The sequence below is a fragment of the Setaria italica genome, chromosome II, assembly GCF_000263155.2.
Source record: "Setaria italica strain Yugu1 chromosome II, Setaria_italica_v2.0, whole genome shotgun sequence".
Lineage (NCBI taxonomy): Eukaryota > Viridiplantae > Streptophyta > Magnoliopsida > Poales > Poaceae > Setaria > Setaria italica.
The window spans coordinates 5,376,885-5,398,401 of record NC_028451.1 but is presented as its reverse complement, the minus strand read 5'-3'; the positions used below and the strand labels follow the sequence as shown (position 1 = coordinate 5,398,401).

The 21,517-nt window shown below is 42.9% G+C and overlaps 3 protein-coding genes across 3 annotated transcripts; 2 read left to right on the top strand and 1 right to left on the bottom strand.

Moving 5' to 3' along the window:
* Window positions 1-6,149: 6,149 nt before the first annotated feature.
* LOC101757762 (SEC12-like protein 1) lies at window positions 6,150-10,591 on the bottom strand. Its single transcript, XM_004955653.3, has 10 exons — window positions 10,247-10,591; window positions 10,062-10,165; window positions 8,755-8,887; window positions 8,337-8,428; window positions 8,002-8,101; window positions 7,834-7,906; window positions 7,627-7,747; window positions 7,074-7,193; window positions 6,654-6,724; window positions 6,150-6,559 (listed from the first exon to the last, which is right to left on the bottom strand). Exons 1-10 carry the CDS (start codon window positions 10,448-10,450, stop codon window positions 6,381-6,383), a joined length of 1,197 nt encoding a protein of 398 aa, XP_004955710.1. The 5' UTR covers window positions 10,451-10,591; the 3' UTR covers window positions 6,150-6,380.
* Window positions 10,592-14,894: 4,303 nt separating this feature from the next.
* On the top strand, window positions 14,895-19,061 carry LOC101757361 (uncharacterized protein ycf45). The gene is made up of 9 exons (XM_004955652.4): window positions 14,895-15,472; window positions 15,787-16,001; window positions 16,155-16,305; window positions 16,419-16,610; window positions 16,915-17,077; window positions 17,196-17,497; window positions 17,802-17,978; window positions 18,064-18,222; window positions 18,576-19,061. The coding sequence occupies exons 1-9, from the start codon at window positions 15,059-15,061 to the stop codon at window positions 18,876-18,878; spliced, it is 2,076 nt and encodes a 691-aa protein (XP_004955709.2). The 5' UTR covers window positions 14,895-15,058; the 3' UTR covers window positions 18,879-19,061.
* Window positions 19,062-19,653: 592 nt separating this feature from the next.
* On the top strand, window positions 19,654-21,112 carry LOC111256353. The gene is made up of 3 exons (XM_022824235.1): window positions 19,654-19,719; window positions 19,817-19,957; window positions 20,078-21,112. The coding sequence occupies exons 1-3, from the start codon at window positions 19,654-19,656 to the stop codon at window positions 20,300-20,302; spliced, it is 432 nt and encodes a 143-aa protein (XP_022679970.1). The 3' UTR covers window positions 20,303-21,112.
* The last annotated feature ends 405 nt before the right edge of the window (window positions 21,113-21,517 follow it).

Sequence of the window (21,517 nt, the reverse complement as noted above, 5' to 3'; positions counted from 1 at the left end):
CGGTTGATTAAAAAAACCCTAAATAAGTTTGCCGAGTGCCTGGATCTAGACACTCGGCAAAGGCTGTATTTGCCGAGTGTTTCTATATGCACTCGGCAAACAAGGTGCACGGCCCACTTCCTTCGGCTTTGGTTGATAAAAAAACCGGAATTAACTTTGCCGAGTGCCCTGGATCTAGGCACTCGGCAAAAGAACTAGTGTTTGCCGAGTGCCTAGATCCAGGGCACTCGGCAAAGTTAATTCCGGTTTTTTTATCAACCAAAGCCGAAGGAAGTGGGCCCGTGCACCTTGTTTGCCGAGTGCATATAGAAAACACTCGGCAAAATACAAGCCTTTGCCGAGTGTCTAGATCCAGGGCACTCGGCAAACTTAATTAGGGGTTTTTTTTAATCAACCGAGGCCGAAGAAAGTGGGCCCGCGCAACTTGTTTGCCGAGTGCACATAGAAAACACTCGGCAAAATACAATGTTTGCCGAGTGTTTTATGGTTACACTCGGCAAACGTTACATGAAATAACGTATTTTAGTGGCCTTTTTCAAATATACTTGTTCAAAATCGTGTAAAAATCACTACAAAATTGTTAAATTAGTTTTCTACCGAAAATATTCCATTATTTCATGCAGTTATAGCTCAAATTCCATTTATATCTAATAAAACTCTATAATTGCATTTAATCAATAAAAAATATCAAATGCATCCGAAAATTTTCCAAAATTTGACATGAACCAACATGTGTTGTATGTTGCCTGTACAAAAAGATTTGAAGGCACTCCTTAATTCATGTGTCACTTGAACACCAAATCTTATTGGCTCCTTTCTAACTTCTATGAATCCCTTCAGGAGATTAGTCGGTTTCTAAGCATGATAGGTCAGAAATTGGGCGAAACGTTCTGAATTTTTTACCACAGCCTACACACATAATATAATGACATCTTGACAAATCTTGTGATTTTCAGATTTCGTTTGGTTTTTTTACAATTTAACAACCATTGAACCAAAGGTTCGTGGTCGTGTTTTTTAAAAACAATGTTCAAAATTTCTTTTCATTTTCTGGTTGAGACCTCAATTTGGTCTCCATAATATGAATATGATTTTTTCACTGATTTCAATCCATTATTTCAAGTACGTGTAGTTAAAATTTGACTTCAATCAAAAAATTCCTATTAATGCAAAAAAAGCATTAAAAATTCCAAACAGACCCGAAAATATACCAAATTTTAATATGTATAACCAAATGTCCTACGTGGGGAGTAGAAAAAGTGTGGAAGGGGTTGGAAGGAATTTTTTTTTTGTTTGCCGAGTGCCGCAAGGATGGCACTCGGCAAAGGGTTAAGTTTGCCGAGTGTCCGACTGAGACACTCGGCGAACTTTTTCGTGTGCCGAGTGTATGCGTCTGGCACTCGGCGAAGCGGACTTTGCCGAGTGTCACACGTCTAACACTCGGCAAAGGTGTAACGGCCGTCCACGCTGTTAGCGCATGGTGTACGTGCGCCGCACGCGATACTAATTTGCCGAGTGTGGCTTCTTTGCCGAGTGCCGTGGAGTTGTTTGCCGAGTGCCTGATTTTTGGCACTCGGCAAACCTCCTTTTTGCCGAGTGTTTTATGTTCGCCGAGTGTCTCATTGCGTACACTCGGCAAAAAGGCTGTTTGCCGAGTGCCCGAGAAAATGCACTCGGCAAAATTTTTACACTCGGCGAATCTACTGTTTCCGGTAGTGGATGTCAGTTTTTCATCCCAATGTTGTACGAAATAAACCACATTGTATGCAATAGTCATCCACTTCTGCGTAATTCTATTTCGCAAACAAGTCAAACATAGCTCACTCTGTGCTTGAGGACCAATTCTTGCTTATCCTCAAGAACCCAAGTGGATATTTCATAGCCCCTATGTGTTGTCTAAGAGCATGATTTGGCACTTAAGTTTTGAGAGGATATCATCATTTGCATCACTCAGTGATGCAGTGTAGGTGGCCTTGAAAATGTTCACTGGATAGCAGAGATGGAGCTTCATGACCTTCTTCAACAATGCAATGTTGAAGCCCTTGGGACTGACCAACGAAGAGCACATAATTTTCTTCATCCACATGAACTGCATGCGCTCGGATGATCATCCCTTGCTCATCCACCCAGAGTATCTAGTTCCTCCTCAAGATCAAGTACAAAAGGCCATCAACCAAGGCACTCGGTTACCTGCAAAGGCTGGAATTGTCACTGAGCTCTCGCGATGCTGCTATCTTTCCCACGGCCCTTGCCTTTCTTCTTCACTCCAATCAATCTCACTGTGGCTCCAGACCTCAGTTTTCTATGAGAATGTGTGAACCGTTGTCACTATCATGCCACCACCATCAACGTTGTTCCGGAAGATGACCAAATGAAAATGGGAGGAGAGGGCTGGGTTAAAAAGAAGAGAGATGTGCATTGTTAACATGATCAGACTTCCACTCTCTACCGAAGTCTAGAAGACACCTAAGACTGACCAAAGAGGGCCAACCTACAGTCCAGGAGAAAGATGTGTTTGGTCCGGACAACATGTTAGAAATGAACCGTTCACTTCCACTCTCTCATTTGTGTGCCTCACACATACATATAGACACACCTCCCTTTATTTTCTGCACTCAATAGTCTCACACACACACAAGAAACAGGGGCAATTAAAATTTTAAGCAAAACTTGCTCATGGACACCGTGATAATATAGAATATGTTGGCGCACACCATCAAATTTGCCTGGTACCATTATGAAAACAGATCTCTTTGCTAAATCACACCGCACCGATTAAAATAAGAATTTCTCTGATTTGTGGAGAGAGACAATCCATCAATTTTGCCTGGTACCATTATGAAAACGGATCTCTTTGATAAATCACACCACACCAATTAAAATACGAATTTCTCTGATTTGTGGAGAGAGACAAGGTTGGCAATGTCCTTTTTGCCCTACATAGAAGTGGGGGCCAACATGTCAGGTTGTCGTCTTATCATCTCCGCCTCTTCTTCTTCACGAGCTCCCACTAACACTAGCGCCGACGTGCTGAGATCGAAGTGGCTGGGCATGGAGCACCGCGCATCTGTTCGCGGGGAGGGCCGTCCATGGCGGCGCAGGTCGTCACCTCCCCCTCCTCCGACCATCCTCGGCTGAGCCAAGCCACCTGCCCACCTATGGCACGTGCGCCGCCCCTCTCTCATTTGCATCTGTGCACGATCCACCCCAGCCGCATGCGCTGCTCGCCGCCCAAGATCCACCCTGGTGGCCATCCTGCGCTGCTCATGGTTAAACACGCCGGTGACAAAGCTCAAAGAGAAGAGAGGCAGAGGTTGAAGATGAGGACAAAATGGTCATGCCCCCCCCCTCCCCATTCCTCATATTGAAAAAATGAGTATTATAATCGCCGCGGTGTGTTACAGGTAAATACAACAATTTCTTAATCATACCCAGCTAATTCATGTGTTTGCGGTGTGAATTGGCATATTAGGTGTTATCGCCGTGTCCTACGGCAAATTTAGTATTGCATCACCATCTCCATTTCCGTATGGCATCCACACGCAGGCCGTCTCCACCCGCTGGAAAAGCAACCTAGATGACTGTGACCTCCTTCCCTGGATCTTGTCCACCTACCTAGGTCACGCTCGCATCCCACCATCCTTGACAAGATCGAGGAGCTCCATTTTCGCTATTTGTACAACTTACAAGATCGGTGAGCTAGATCCAGTGCCATTAACCTTGTTACACTTTACACAAGAGCCAAGAGGTTCCATATCCTTTTAGGCTGAACAAACCGGCCTAAAAAACACACGGTTTTCATCTAACCAAATCAACCATCCAGCACAATGTATTAATTACAGCTCGTGCTGATCTAATTGCTAGCTAAGCTAACTACTTATCCAGTTACTAGTTGGTAAAAACCATTTTTATCCTCTTTGCCACTGTGCTAAGACAGCATGTTTGTTATTGATCATTTCTAACACGCACTGTTGCGTACTCTGTCAGGAGGGGGGAAAAAGGTATTAGAGAGGGGCAAATTCTGTATAGCAACTCTGAATTTTTATTATTGAAATCAAAGAGTACGAGTTGGAGTTTGTCCTCTGTTTCAAATGGCGCCACCTAGCTCCACTCTCTCACTTGTGCGCCACACCCGCGCGCACGCGCACGCACACACACGTACATGTGCAGACACGAGCGGGCACACACAATTTTTTGCTTTTCTCATGGTTGTTTCACATCCCACACACATAAGAACAGAGCAAATCAGCAAACTGACTTCACAAGTTCGGAGAGTCTTAAAGATCACACACACAGAGAGAGAGAGATTAATTTTCCTATTATCACAGTTGTTTCACATATCTGACCCACAAGAATAGAGAAAATTAGCAAACGACTCTGACAAGTCTGGGGAGTCATAGCCGGTTCGGCTGAACTTATAAGCCAACTGAAAAGCTGAAACGGCTGATTTATTGTGAGAGAAAAATACTGTTCGGTGGCTGATAAGCTGAAACGAACAGGCTATATAAGCATGATCTATGGGGTCCTGCCAAAGATGATCCCGTTGCACAAGTCATGGGAGGAAGATGTGCAGGTTCCCGAGCATTACATTGGTCAGGAATGAGAAGGAGAGGTCGATGAGGGGCACCATGGATGCCCCAAAAACCTCTGTATTCTGGCGCTGAAGAAGCCTAATATTGTCGGAGATGGAATTCGTGAGGGTTTGCTCCTGGTCTTTCGATGAGAATTGGGGATAACTTGATTGGGGATGGATTTGACATTCGTTATCCGACTACAATTACCACAGGGATGCTGCGCAGCTATGCAAAGACTGCACGTCATCGATCATTTTCTAACATTGCATTGTACTCTGGTTTAAACTCCCTCTTCGCTGCAATGCAAAGACCGCACATTATCGATCATTTCTAACACTGTATTGTAAAAAAAAGGTATTACAAGGATTCCGAATATATATTTTTGGAATGTAGAATTTGGGAGCTTGTCCTGTTTCAAAAGGTGACGCCTACCTCTATCTACACGCTAGGCAGAGCATCACCACCTCGCTTAGCCCCTAGGTATTTTGCCTAGGCGTTTTTCCACTTAAAACATTTAAGGCTTAACTTATTAACATATGAAAGTGGGGGAATTAGATACGGAAGATAATAAATTATAGCTGTAAAACTCATGGATGGTCGTCTATAATGTTAAATTCTTTGTTTAATACTCCCGTTCTAAATTGTAAGTCATTCCAAAAATTTTGGAGAGTCAAAGTATCTCAAGTTTGACTAAATTTATATGATAATATAATAACATTATGATGTCAACTAAGTATCATTAGATTCTTTATCAATTATATTTTCATAGTATATCTATTTGATGTTATAAATCTTTATATTTTTCTCCATAATTTTGGTCAAACTTGAGATGCTTTGACTCTCCAAGATTCTTGGAATGACTTACAATTTGGAACGGAGGGAGTATGTCAAATTTCTCTTTTTGACAAAACAATCGCATAAGAGCTGGGACTTTCACCGCCAACCTAGCATCTAGCACTTTTCGAAGCACTGAGATCAAAGAAATTCAGAATAGATGGTAGACAAAATAAGGTCAGCATTTCACATGTTATGATATTATTGCGAGTGTTGAGCATTGCAACTACCCTTTGTCGTAAGCAACGAGTGTTAGCGAGCCTCTCCTCTCCCTGTCGTGTCCACGGCTGTAGCCTAGCTAGCATGCCTACACGAGTAATTCTATTTCCATAAGTCCGGGTGGTTGAGGTAGCCTTTGATAGGGTCCTATGTATTGTAACCTCAGCTTTCAGCTGAATACAATATACTATTGCGTGAATTCATCTTCTATCAGATTGCATTAAGGTTTCCATCGAAATCAGCTTAGTCATCTTCTATCAGATTGCATTAAGGTTTCCATCGAAATCAGCTTTGGGTAACAGTGGATTGGAGTGGAATGGGAGGGATTGGAGGGGAAATTAGTTCATTTTAGACTCAATCTCCTTCATTCCACCCTAATACTCTTCTATCCAAACAAGCCCTTAGGCAGCAAATGCTGATCTGCAAAAGTTAGATTCAAAGGGGAAGAGCGAACGGCACCAGCGTATACTAATGAGTAATGACCTCCCACCAACAGGAAGCAAAACCACAACACTCACGATCTGCTTTGAGCAAAATTAGAATCCAGAATCATATAGCAAGTCCCCGTATACAGAAAGTGTTCGATTACTACCGCCTGGTTCTGAATTATCAGTTTATCACAATACGCGGTTACAGACTTGTGTGGTCAGATCATCAGAGGAAAAGCGTAGTGGTACAACAGTCAAAGATAAACAACACTCGACACAAACTTTCGGAAAGAATCCCTGAACGTGGATGGTGTAATGCAAAACATCACCATGGAGTCTGGTCCTCTGGGACCGGAGGGGACTCCTTCAGCACGCTCCAGGGCTTGGCCGGCTGGTGCCGCCCCATGGGGAACTTCCAGAACGAGTCCGAGCGCTCATAGAACATGTAGAACAGAACGGCGGATGCCAGGAAGAGAGCCAGGAGCACGAGCCAGACCTGCCATTCTGCCGACGAAAAAGAAACAGGAACAGGAGATCGGTTACAAACCCATATCACAGGACAGAAGGCCAAACTAGCAGTTGGGCATGTAATGTTTACCTTTCCAGTCAGCGGGCACGTTCAGTTTCGTTAGCTCTGCTCCCCATTGATTGGATGTGGAGATTACAACCCTGCAATATCAGCAGTAATGGTATTAGGAGAAATTCCTAAATTTGGATGACAAAAGTGAGTTCAATGTATTTTAGAGTTCATGCCAACCTAGCAGGAGAAATCCATACTAAGTTGCAGTCTGTTCAGGCTGAACTACACAGTATTTGAAGGCCACATATTGGAACAGGGCTTAAGGATTCAGGCACTCGTTGGTGCTTCTAAACAATAAATACTTGGTAAGCATACTTAAGCCATGTATGCAATCATGACACTATACTATGCCACCTACCTAGTGATGAATAATAAACAAGGATGCCTTACTTATACCCATCGAAACTACCAATCTACACAGCACCAAGCTATAGTTACCTTTCAGTAGGACAGAACTCAATGGATGTGACTGGGGAACCAAGATGAGCCTTCTTGCTCCAGTGAGAAACTTCCATTTTCTTTACATCAACAGCACAGAAGTCACCATCATGGCTTCCTCTGAAAGAAATACAGATCCTTGTGAATAATGATACAGATTTGTATGTAGATGGCAGCAAAATATCACATAGTTATGAAGTGATAATCGAAACTAGATAGTATGACTTCCTCTCCATTGTGAATTGTAACATAATGCTCTTGCCAACAAGATTCACTTGTTGTCGGATTGTATGACTAATGTTTCAGAGACAATCACTGTAAGTCAACATATTATATTCGAGTTGAACACATAATCAGATATACAAGGAGGCAGAGTCATACTGAAAAATAGGCTAAATTCTTGAAGAGAAAAAGAAAGAGTTAACTAGGCAATGCTGAAGTCTGAAGTATGTTAATTCCACACCTGGCAGGTGTAGATGTCCCTAGAAATGCTAAATGGACTCACATAACAGCAGTTCATTATGACAGTAGAAGCAGTATTTTATCCACTCACAATGCCAGATACTTTCCGTCCAAGCTTACTGAAAGTGTGGAGATAGGCTTTCCCAGAAGTCTTTTGTACCCAATTCTCTTCCAATCACTTATGTTCCAGACAACAGTAACAACTTTGGAACCTGCTCCAGGAATGAACACAGAAGTCAAAACCAGCCTGTCTTAAATTCTGAATACACATAATTCTCAGGTCCAATTAAAAGCGCACCTTTTGCAACTGTGCAAAACAGGAATGGCTTCATGCCATCTCTAGAAAAGCGACAACACTCGATCTTCTCATCCTGTAAGCATACAAAGAAAAAAGGGGGAAACAAGAGTCAAAATTTCAACCATTTTAACAAGTAAATGTAAATTTTAGAAATCTATCGTAGCATACCGAGGATCGAGTCAAATTAACCAGTGGTGTGCCCTCATCTATCTTCCATATTCTTGCAGATCCATCAATGGATGTTGAAACTAGAAACTCCGAGTCTAAGCTAAAAGAGAAAAGGCACCAATATTGTATCAGTTGGTGATGATTAAAGTGACCAGTAACCAGAAATAGTAACACTTAAGGTAAAGGTTCTGGTACACTAACTACATTATCAGTTCTATGCTCTAGTGAGTGTGTCCATTTACATAAACATTTAGTTAATCTAATGATGATATTTCTGGCATTCTTTGGCGAACAATAAATGAAAAACAAAAGTAATGCTTTAAGCTTGTTCTAACCTGATATCCATGTCTCGGAAGGACTTATGAGCTTTAGGCTCATCCAAGAGCACATTCATGGTTGGCCAATGGAATATTCTGAGATGTCCATCCTACAGTGGTGTACAAAAGAACAAGAACCATAAGTAGTCATTGGTATGAGAGTATGAGATTCAGCTATAAAAGTATTGCTATCAGGCAGGTCACTGCATTGAACAATAGGATTACAACAAAATGAAGCGGTTGCAAGAAATATTCTTCACAGCATGTATAAAAAATGATTTTAAATGCAACAGAGTAGTTAAAAACATCTTACTGCTGACAACTTTCTACTTAGCCTGTATAGCAAACAATAGGAATGCAAAAAAGAAATAGAAAATTGAGAAAAAAAATCTTTGATCCCACAAAATGCAGATATCAATATAATACAAATCCATACCTCTCCACCAATGGCAAATTTGGCACCATCTGTGCTGAAAGCAAGACACTTCTGTGGTCCAACAGATTCTAGAGGTGGGGCATCTCTTGGAATAATGCGAACGGCAAACTCTTCGAAAATCAGTTTGAATAACCTATAGTTTCGAGAGACGGTATGATAATGAAGTAATGGAATTGATAAGAGTATGCAGAAAAGCGAAGAAAGAAGTTTTCAATATCAATATAATCAAAAGTGTAAAGAAAGAAATAAATGTGAACTGACTTGATTAACAAGGAAAAGTGAGGAAGAATATTTCTATTGCACTTATGCTAGGCCATTAACTAAATTAAGCCTGCTTTAAATTAGCCAGCAGTGTGTTGTAAAATTGATGACCAATCACAATTAGATGACATGAAGTTACAAAATGTGTATAGCTATAAGGATAAATTACAATAACTTTACATTCACCTATGATTTTGTATCGCATGATCTTATAAATCCATAGATGTTGCTAGCAATACTAGATTTACTAAAACTTGAAAAACTCAAAGTGTAAGCATTACCTATACATCGCAAATTACAAGCCATGCATTTCTTACATAATTAAACTAGCAGGAGGAGAATTGTATATGAATAATTTATGATCCCAACTAATTCCATGAAAATCCATTACGCAATTGCATCTGAGCTCAATCTATTCAAGGATTTTGAGGTTTGACCATTTGGTAATGCGGTACTGCAAAAGACTGATAAGGAAATGCTAATTTGAGAAAGCACTTGCAAGGAGTGTCCAGATATCAGTGCTTTCACAAGCAATAAATTGATCTCTCTAAAATCTAGTGCCACAAAATGTGACTCAAAATCATCCAAATTATACTCAATTGCTTTCAGCACAACATTTTATCCGTAATAATGTTACAGTACAAGTAAAATTCAGCAACAACCGATTAGAGGATGCTCTAGGGGTTTCCAAAACAGAGCCTTAATTGAGCCTCCCTAAAGTGGCAAATCAGCCATCACTTGAGCAATTGAACCGGAGAAACTATCTAAGTCAATCTGAATTCCACACCCCAACCGCTAAGTACCACCAATCGGCAAAGAAGATCATTGCAATTTCAATTCACAGAACTACGGTCCAACACTGCACTCGAAAGAACCTAAATGAACAAAAAAAAACGGAAATCGTGAGCGAGCAGTGGGCAATCGATCCCACACCCACCCAATCCATCTCCAAGAGAAACGCCCTCTCCCCACGCACCTTAAAATTTCACCACCTACAAGCAGCAGCACCAACAACCAGTATGAAGGGGAGGAGCAGAATGACGCACCTGCAGCCCTTGGCCGTGGCGCAGACGAGCTCATCGCCGGCGGGGTGCACCGCAATGCCGCGTGGTGCGTCGCCCGCGCCGCCCTCCCCGAGCACGGCCCTCGCCTGAAACGCAACCGACTCTTGAGGTCAAACACAGCCAATTCCAGGCCAAGCGAACCGAGGATGGATGGGCCGCGTCCGCACCAGGGGCTCGGGGGAGAGGGAGCACTCCTTGGAGTCGAAGCCGAGCACCTCGACCGCGGGAAGGGAGCCCGCCGCACCCGCCCGGGCGTGCGCCGCGAACACCCGCGCCGCCGCCGCCTTCTCGTCCCGGCGCCGGATCCACGCCGCGCACGCCACCTTCCCTCCCCCCGCAGCCGAAGCCTCCTCGCCGCCGCCGCTTCCCATGTCTGGTGGTGGCAATCTGCAGCTGCAGGGTTTAAATTTCGTGGGAGGGGTTTAAAAGGGGAGGGGGCGAGGCGAGCTCGAGAAGCGGCGGAGGTGGAGATGGGGATGGATGGAGAACAGAGGAGGGGAAGAAGGGCGGCGAAAGCGACGACCAAACCATTGTGTTTAGATGTGGGATTGCGCGTGGGCCCACCGGATATTCCTTCGTTATTCGCTGACTTTGGGCGCTAGTCAACGCCAGCTGAGGATGTTTATTTTATTTTATTTTTTTGGTTCTCTCTGACAGTCTGATGTGACTAAGGCTGGTTTTAGTTTGGATGATTGGGAAAAATTATTTGGTTCCAATGCTTGCCAAGTTGCCATCTCATGAGCAATATATTGCATAGGTTAATTCGATGACTTTGCAGTACATTACTCAAAGATCATTGCATCTGGGCAGATGAATGAATATTGCATCTGGGCAGATGAATGAATAATGATAAAAGATTTCGGAGAGACTGGGATGAGATTTGCAGAAGTCGATCATAATTGGACAATTCATTCACAATTGGTGCGTGCATAACTCACTGTTTTGCCAACCTATAGTGTTATTACTAGGATAATAGACCTCGTTGTCTAATAGTGGAGTATAGTATTATTATAGGTACTTCCTCCGTTTGAACTTGTGGGTCGTTTTGGTTTTTCTAGATGCATTACTATGCACTTAGATATAATGTATGTCTAGATGCATAATAATATTTATGAATATTAAAAAATTAAAGCGATCTACAATTTGGAATGGAGGAAGTATTTGCTAAGTATTATATTTCACGTCCATTCATGCTTTTAAATGCGGATGCTGTCACACCGAGTACAAGAAGTGAATGGATAGATAAGTGAAGAACACAACCATGAATGGTCCAACTAGCTGCTAACGTGACAGTGTGCATAAAAGAAATGCCAATAAGCCAGTTTTAATAGAGATTTCATGAGAGTTTTATAAACATTAACTTCTATATCACATCATCAAAATTGCTGACCAAGCAAGGTAATTATGAGGAGAGAGGAGGCAAGAGTTTCATCAGATGAAGAGAGGAGTTAGTTCCATCCCCATGACACCCATCAGGCTTAGTTACCTAGTTTTCAATCTTAATAACTTTACAATAAAATTGAGCACTAAGATTGTCCTTAAAAGAGCAAAAAATGTTGAGTGGAGTTGTTACAAGAGCGACATGCATGCCAATTGCCCAATTCAAGTCAGGGCCGGGGGCGCAGGAAAAGCAATACGTATATAGAATCAATCAATGGAGTTATGGAAGAGAAAATATATACGCAAAATTCGTTCTCGTGAAAATTTATGCAGCTAATTCCAGTCCACGTAGGAAATTTTGATAACATGATACACTATTTATAAGGTGAGAGAAGAAAATGATTTTATGGGGATGAAATCACGTGTACACCGTTTCCAAGATCTTTGTGTCTTGCATGTAGTCTTAGAAATAACAAAAGATGAAACTATGTATTGTGTGAGCTATTTCATCTATGAACTAAATACATTCCTACTTACATGGTATTCTTGGAAAAATGGATATGAAACTTTTTACAACGAGGATGGCCTAACCGGCAGCTAGAATTCCAAAAGGTAAAATAGCGCCATCGTGGAGCGACGTGCGTCATAATTTCGCATTCAGTGGAAGCTTTCAGCTTTGGAAACTGACCGTGTGAAAGGAGCCGAGCAAGTTGCATGCATTCAAAAATATGAAGGCGCCGAGCAACCAATAGCAGGACAACAGGTCGGCAAAACCTGATCGGCTGATCGCATCGGAATAGTAGCATTGAAGCGTCATAGAATTGAGCATTTCCTCTCAGAAAAAAAAACTGAGCATTCAGCTTCAGTGCTTCACCATATTTGTCTAGACCATGACATCTATTGTAGGAATGAGCATTTTACTTTGTCTGTGTTTGTTCTTTCTTTCTTTTTTTCTTGTCTGATTGTTTTTTTTTCATCTGACTTGTTTTGCTAAAGCCGTGTACCTCATTTTCCTTTCCTCGCTATACTTAGTTGACACAAATCGAATCGTATACTGCTACTCCAACTACAGGAGTATTTAGTTGACATCTCAAACAACGATCTCTTACCTATTTACTTTATCCGCTTAACCCTCTGAACAAAATTTAGGCTCACTTCACTCCCCGAACTATTTCATTTGGTTCAATCTACCCTCTAATTAGATTTATTTTTTTCTGTTTCTTTGCGTAAAAGTTGAGTTTTAATTTCATATTTTGTCAGTTGACTTATAACATAATGCTTGATGTTAGAAAATATATTAGATTTTTTCATAATTACTTTTCATACAATTTTATATATCTAAGATCAATTTCATATTAAATATTCCTAATCTATGAAAATAACTTTTTAACATAAAGCATTATGTTTTGTATTTGCTCACAAAATTTGAACTCAAAATTCAACTCATATAGAGAGAAACAAAAAAGAGAATTCTAATTAGGGGGCAAATTGGACAGATGAAACAGTTCAAAGGAGTAAAGTGAGCCAAAATTTTGATCAGGGGATTAAGCAGACAAAGTGGATAGGTGAGGGGAGTAAAATTGACTCTTTCCACAAAGGAAAAACTAACTTTTTACCATCTGGACAGCGACAAACTGACAGTTGATTAGACATACCCAATGAGAGAGAGAAGAGAGGAGGAGCGGAGGCTAAAGCAAGAAACTCGTTTTATCATTGATGAAGAGACGGGTGTAAGGTAGAGTGCAAAATATGATGTTTGGTAAGGCTATTCTTAATGGGAGTTTTATTCTCATTAAATAGGGTGACATATCAGCGTTTTTTGATGTGATAAAATTAATGAAGAGAGAGGTGAATGGAGTTTCATCGCCATGAACTTTATATATATTGTTTCCAAGATACCATGCAGTCTTGCATGTAGTTTTGGAAACAACAAATAATGAAAACTTTGCATTTTGTGAAGCTATTTCAACTATGAATTAAATATTATCTTGCTTATGTGACATTTTTGGAAATAGCAATAGGAAATTCTTATCTTTTTTTAAGGAAAAAATTAGGGATCCCAAACAATTACTGTGCCATCAATTTTTAATCGATAATCCTGAAGCCCGCGGTACGTAGTTAATCGAAACAGGTTACGTGTCAATATGCCGTGCATTAGTACATACGCTTTCACACAGCACGTGCGTTTTGGATTAAGATTTTGTTTGCGCAAACGCCGGGGAAGCCTTCGGCCATGCAATTTCTTGCAGGATGTGCAGGCGACTTGCTCGTCCAAGGAGAGCCTCTAGTTTGGCTTGGAGAGGTTGGCAGAAGAGGGAGAGAGACCAATCGCCAAAAGCAACCCCCTCTGCTCTCTCGTCCACAGAACTTGATGCCTGGAGCCCCACGAGGCCACGAGCATCTACCCCCCCTTCCAAACTTACCTCCCATGGACACGGCCTATGGACCACCTACCACGAGCTCTTGCATTGTTTGGAACCATCGTGGTTGGTTGATCCATAATGCCATTGTTGGACCCACAGTAATCTTAAGAAGCAGACCACTAATGTGCTTATAATTTTTTTTAACCATCCAACATGAATAACACGAACAATATGCTGCCGAAAAGTAATTGTTGACAGTGAGAACAAGATCTCCTGATCCAATCTCCTTTGAAACAAGGCTCCAAAGCTAAATACTTCGGCACACTAGGGTCCTTTGGCAATGTTCCAACTCTAACTTCTTCTACGACTCCAGCTAGAGCCATACCAAACATGCACTCCCTCCATTCAAAAATGCAGGTCGTTTTAACTTTTTTAGATGTATAGATTTTGTTACGCATCTAGACATAATCCTATACTTATGTGCATAGTAAAATCTATGCATTCAGAGAAGTTAAGATGACCTACATTTTGAAACAGAGGGAGTATGTTAAAAATAGCTCCACACTTGGAGCACTTGAGAAGGAGGAGCTAAGGGTGCATTGGTAGAGCTCCTAGAACTGATTCTTTGCTGAATCCAACAGAAGCTCTACCAAACAGTTTTTTAGAGAGAAGTGATTCCCTGCTGATTCTGTGAAGTTATTCTCTAAAATGAACTAAGATGCTGGGAGCTGGAAAAAGTAATTTCTCCTAATTCTGTGAATGATTCTCCATCTTAATTTTAAGAGTTTATGCTGGAAAATAAGAGAATCACCTTGAGTTAAAATCACTTCTTCCAGAGAATCAACTTTCCTATAAAATTATAATCAGATGAAGATCAATGCTTAGATAGTGCCGGCTCCGGCTCCTCCCGTGCTCTGAGAACGGGGGAAAAAAATTGGTGGTCCATGGACCGCACCCAGCAGAGCGTGGTAGATAACGGCTTGGAAGAGTCCCTCGCGTCCCCGCCATCGGTGGAACTCTCTGCTCCGGCCCCGGCCGGGTCGCAGTACTTCCCCGGAATCTTCCTTCCTCCGATACCCTCCCGTCTTCCCCACCACCCCCTCCCCTTCCCCCGGCGCGCGCCACCTGTTCGACGAAATATCCCGCTTCGCTACATATACCCGCGCGCCATTTCCCCCGCCTCCCGAAGCTACTCCCAGGTCCTAGCAGCCATCACTAGCCAGCCCGCCAAGCACCATGCTGAGGGCGCTCAACCCAACCCCGCTCCGCGCGCGCCCGGCCTGCCGCGCCTCGACGCGCCGGCGGCCGTGGGCGCGGCCCCGCGCCGCGGCGGTCCCGCAGCAGCCGCCCGTGCGCCGGCCCTCCGGGGACCGGATGCGCGCGCCGCTGCGGGGCGCTGCGCCGGCGCCGGCGGTGCAGGCGCCCGGTGCGAGCGAGATGGCGGCCGGGCCCCGGGGCGAGCTGGAGGCGTTCCTGGAGGTGGTGCCGGCGAGGATGCGGAGCGGGCTGGCGCAGCACCCGGAGGTGCGGGAGCTCGTGGAGGTCGTCATGGACCTCGGCCGACGCCCGATCGCGCGGTTCCCGGCTGGAGACTGGGTCATCTCCGACCAGCCAGTCACCGCCGATGACCTCCGCCAGGCCGTCTCCAAGGTGTTTGCGCGAGCTCTGACTTAATTTTGCCTGCTGGATGCATCTTCATACTTTGATTCAAATGGGGAGAAATGAACTAAATTCTCTTTACACGGAAGTGGCTCTAGATCATAAGTAACTGGCAGCGTCTTGAAATGGACTTAGCTGCTCCTCTGGGATGATGATTGATCATGGAATTCATGGTGAATGCTAGCATCTCATAATTGACGATCCCCTATATGTATGAAGTAGCTTTAGGCCAGATATTGTGGATTCTTTTTTGTTTGGTGGCGATTGTTGCTCTGCTGACTTGAATAGTATGTGTTTGTTCGCAGGTGGGCGACTTCTCTGAGGACAACCGATCTGGGATCAACCACTCGTTGCACCGGATCAGTGCTATCCGGAACCGGAAGGCACAGATAATAGGCCTGACTTGCCGTGTCGGTCGAGCTATATCTGGCAGTGCAGAGATGATCCGTGATCTGGTGGTGAGCGGTGGTTCAATATTGGTGATCGGGCCTCCTGGAGTTGGGAAAACTACTCTGATCAGGTACATCACCTAATATGCATTTTGCCTCTCTAGATCAGCAGGTGGTTCCATGTAATGACAGTCATATGTACTGATTTGGTATGATAATTTAGAAGATCGAAGATGATTAGTGAGTGTTGTAATATGATGCTGATGATGCCTTCAATAATACAGGGAAATAGCTAGAATTTTGGCGGATGAGGGTAAGAAACGTGTGGTTATTGTGGACACATCTAACGAAATAGGAGGTGATGGGGATGTACCTCACTCTGGCATTGGACGTGCTAGGAGAATGCAAGTTCCCAAAGTTACCATGCAGCATAACGTACGTTATCAAAGTTGTTATTTGATACAATCATCTATTTCTTGAGGAATTCTCTTAAAAACATAATTATAGCAAGTTTAGTGACAGAAAGGAAACTTTGTTTTCTTCTGTAGGTAATGATTGAAGCTGTTGAAAATCACATGCCGGAAGTAATTGTTATTGATGAGATCGGTACAGAACTTGAAGCAATGGCAGCTAGCACCATTGCTCAGAGAGGCGTTCAATTAGTCGGAACTGCTCATGGGGTGACAATTGAGAGCATAATTAAAAACCCTTGCTTGCAAATGCTCGTTGGTGGGATTGAGGTGCATTTTTATTCCTGATTACTGAATGGATTTTTATGCTGTTGGAACCTAGCATCTTTCTGATGGTACATTAAAGTGCAATAATCAATCAGTTAGTGTTGTAGCTTGACACGGCAGGTTTTATTACAATTTTGGATTCTGAACCATGGTAATCAAAGTACGAAGATGCATATTTGTCAACTTTATCAAATTTGTCTATATTGTATTTCAAATGTGAAGCCTTGTACCATTTTACCATATTTCAACTCTGAAAATGACTTGACTACTCTGTTAGTGGAAATAATAATCTTGTTTATTTATGTAGAGTGTGACTCTTGGTGATGAGGAAGCAAAAAAGAGGAAAGTCCAGAAAACAATTCTTGAGAGAAAAGGGCCCCCAACATTTTCATGCGCTGTTGAGATAATATCGAAGACTGAATGTCGAGTTCATCACAAGTTAGAAACTACAGTGGATGCTATTCTTGCAGGTAACTGCTCAAATATTAGCAAATAGCCATCTGGCCTCTGAAGATCTGATGAAGTTATATTTCTTCTTTCCTTCATTGTGTATCCTTCAGTTCACTTTATGTTTATCCTCTGGTACAGGGAAGCCTCCTAAGTTTGAAGCTCGCAAAATGCATAATAAGTCTACTGAGCCACAAATGCCGTTGTTGATACCTGATAGAGAATATGAAATAGAACCGTTGCCATTATATCAGGAACATATGGTCGCCAAGACAATGTCATCGGAAGACACCATCAGAGATGATTTTGCTCCCTCCAGGCAAACAAAAAGCAAGAGCATGCCCTCGGATGGTAACTTTGGTGATGATTTTGTTTATACAAGGAAAACAAAAGGCAAGAAATCTGCACCTGGAAAGTCTCTTGTCCGTGTGTACACATACCAGGTAAGAGATGAGATGGGACAGGTTTTACTTTTGTTGCAGCCCTCAATTTAGTAACCCAACACATAAGCTGATGTTACCTGAATGGCCTTTGAGGCTGGTTGTGTTCATGAATGTTATATTTTTTTTTCTGCTTCTTCAATCTTGTTTATGATAACCTCAATTGCAGAGAACACCTGAAGTTTCAATACTAATTTAAGTATGCAGTGTTTTTCTTTGAACAAGTCCTGCAGTATGTTACTACTGTAATTAATGTAATGTAATGCAGAAACAATATGGTCATGACATTTCTATGTCCTGCTTCCAGATTTCAGAAGCTGATATATTGCAAGTAGCAACGGTGATGGGTTTTGATGATGAACTAGATGTAACAGATGACATTGGAGCAGCTGATGTGATTCTTGCATCAAGTTCTGAAATGAAGCAGAATCCTTGGATTCACAATGTTGCCAAATACCACAAGCTTCCCATATTTGTCGTGAAGGTCATTACACGGTCCACTCATTTTGTGCTATATACCTTCGATTGTGTTTGTATTAACAGACTTCTATTTACATTGTAAATGTCAGTCTAATACGATGGCCCAGATAGTAAAGGCTGTCAGAATGATTGTTGGAAGGGACAATTCACCATCAAATAAGCAACCTACGGTTATGGAGGGAGAGATAGAGATTGAGGATGATGCCCCGAAACGTAAGCCATCATTGGAGGAAATCGATGCATTGGAGGTAATCACTTTACCGCATAATTGCCTCTGAAGATAACTTAAATAATTTTAGGTTCTAATTTAAATTGATTGTCTTGTGGAAGTAAAATGATCTCCCTTCCTGATTGAATGCTATTTTGGCATTTCATTTTTCCTTCAACTGATGTAAGATGTTGACTACAAAGCTAACCCTTAGGACGTTTTTTATGTCCATAATAAGAATGGCTTTTACTTTCTATTACTTCTGATACTCTGCTAATACATTAATACTGATGACTGTGTATCTCTGTTTCTTGCTCCACTTCACGGAAGATGGAACTTCTAAACACTAAAATAGCGTTGTTAACAATTATATTCTACTCTCTGCACATGCAGGAGGCTCGGCTTGCAATTGAGTACATTGTAATTCCAGGCGGGGAGCCAGTTGAACTACTCCCAAGATGTTCAGAAATAGTTGCTCGGCAGCTGGAGCTTGTAGAGAGCTACCAGCTACTCGCTGAAACCTTCGGAACTGACTCCAATTCGAGGTTACAGATCCTTCCCGTGAAAATAACCAAGAAGAGTTCTAGTAAAGACAATCGTGGGTCGAAGCCCACTAAGCAAACCGGATCAGATCTGATCGTCAGTGAGAACGGTGGTGGCTCAAGTTTTTCTCGGCTGCCCTTTCTGCCAAAGTGATCCACCCAGATTGACTGTCTGATCACTATTCTTGAAATGTACATCATTCCTATTGTTCTATTGTACAGCCTTGTGCAGTGTTGTAAATATTGTTGAATGTTGAAGAATCGAAAGAGCAAAGCTAACAGCAATTGCCTTCCATTCTTCTGATGGAATAAAATCCATTCCATTTCCGGTGTTCATGTTGCACTTCTGTTTGGAACTTTGGATGCAGTATTATTGTGTTAGAAGACAATGTCACATGGCAGTTATATAAGTTGCATGTTTGGTTTCTTCATGCAAAACATTCAAATAAAATGTGTTGTAATGATAAAAATTTATGTAAAAAATAAACAACAACTCCTATTTATGACTCGTCTTTATGTACAAATTGTCAGGCCTCATCCACGTATTCCCTCCGTCTCAAATTATAGGTCATTGTAGCATGTCTAGATTCATAACTTTACTATGTATCTAAACATAAGTGTATAGCTAGGTGCATTGCAAAATCTAAGAATCTAAAAATGCCAAAACGACCTACAATTTGGAACGAAGGGAGTATTATGGTAAATAAAAATCGGCTCGTGTAAAAGAGAAGGTAAAATTGCCTCTCTGACATCACAAGAGCGTGACATTAAAACGATTTGGTAATAGTTTGTGTTATGCGGGTCACATTTGATAGTGCTATTATTATGATTTATGAGCATCCGCGTGCACAGACATATTTTTCAAAATCAGATAAAATATTCTCCTTTGAAGACTGAAGACCATTTGCGTGTACACTAGCCGTCTGACGATGATGATGAACAAGGGAGAGACGACGATAGGATTGGAAACTTTCCGGCCCATCCGCTGGCTCCAGGCCCAGCCCAGAAGTTCATTTTGCAAAACGCACCCCTTGAAGTCCATACTTGTACAGAAATACCCCTGCCTCCTCGTCCCCACTCCCAGTCGGCTAGTCCACGGTCCACTCTACTCCGTCTCCACAGTCAACAGTCCATAGAAATTCCCCGATTTCCTCGGTCGATTTCGCTTCCTCGTCTTCCTCCTCGGCACCGACCAGCTCCGTCGTCGTCGATTCCGACCATCTCCGGCTGCTGGTACGTTCCGCTTGACTCCCTGTTACTGCATCTCTCTCTCTCTCTCTCTCTCTCTCTCTCTCTCTCTCGCGTACGTGCGCGCACCCCCTTACATCTCCATCTCGAATCCCCACTTCGCAGGTTGCTCTCGGTGGCATGGACTGCTCCAAGAGGAGCGCGGGCGCGGTGGCCAGCCTCCCTGACGATCCCCTGGTGGAGATCCTCTCCCGCGTCCCGGTCAAGTCCCTCTGCCGGTTCAAGTGCGTCTCCAAGGCCTGGCGCGACCTCATCGCCGACCCCCTCCACCGCAAGAAGCTACCCCAGACCCTAGAAGGGTTCTTCTTCCTTGGTGACAGGTGCGGCTAGCTGCTGCGACTGCGGCAACTTGCCACGCCAAGTCTTTGGGTATTTCGTCGACGTGTTGGAGATGTCCGTGCATCATGTGGACACATGCTTCCCCTTCTTGACTGAACTTCCTGGCATTGAGAACATGAGGCTCTTGGATGACACCAATGGCCTCCTCCTCTTTGGGTATATCCAGTAACCGGGCAAATCAATGAGCTATATTGTGTCCAACCCTGCCACTGAGCAGTGGGTCGCTGTGCCCAGCTGTGACGGGAATGGAGCGAATGGTCGTCCACTGGCAAGCTCACCTATTTGATTTTCGATACGGCTGCCTCTTCCCACTTCCATTTGGTCCAGATCGAGGATGAGGACATGATACCAGTGCACGTCTACTCATCAAAATCTGGGGTCTGGAGTCCGGTCAGATGTGACTTGGATGACCTTGACCTTTACCTAGTACCTGGCTTGCGCCGTGCATGTGCTAATGGCATGCTGTATGTGGTAATGTCTGGGGGAATGCATCAGATAGCTGTGATGGATGTGGAAGGGAACATAAGGAAGATCATCCCTGTGCCTTTACGGGTGGGTGATGAGTTCTGGCCGTTTTCAGATTATGTTGGCCAATCCCAAGGGCACTTGCATTACATTTACCATCTGACATAGATCATGATGAAATCCCCCCTGAAAAGCAGAGCTATGAATTGTTCATATGGGTTCTGGAGGACTATGAAACACAACAATGGGTCCTGAAGGACACTGTAAGCTTTTTTCATCTGTTTGGGAAGAGGATGTGCGGTATACTCTCTGACTACAATGTGGTTGCAATTCATCCAGATCGCAATTTGGCGACATGGGCCGTAAGGAAACGAACGTTATTGCTACTTTGGAAAACGAAAAGGAGCTGCTAGGTACTGGACGTTACATTCCCTATTTCTCAGAATCACCAGTCCTCACAAATAAGCAATGAAAATATGAGCTAAGTATGGAGCAGCTAGCAGTTAAATCTAGTAGACTTAGGAACTGTGTGATCTCTTTGCTCTTGGACATGGCTATGGGTACTTGAAAGTGCTAAGTTATTGGGACATTCAGCAGAAATCAGATCTTCCAAGTATGTTCTAAGCTACCAACTGGATACATCTAGTAGAATTGGGTGATATATTTTGCTGGTGCTGGTCATGTCTGTTATGAATAACACATCAAGCATGTTGAGACATTTTAATCTAGCTTTAGATCTAG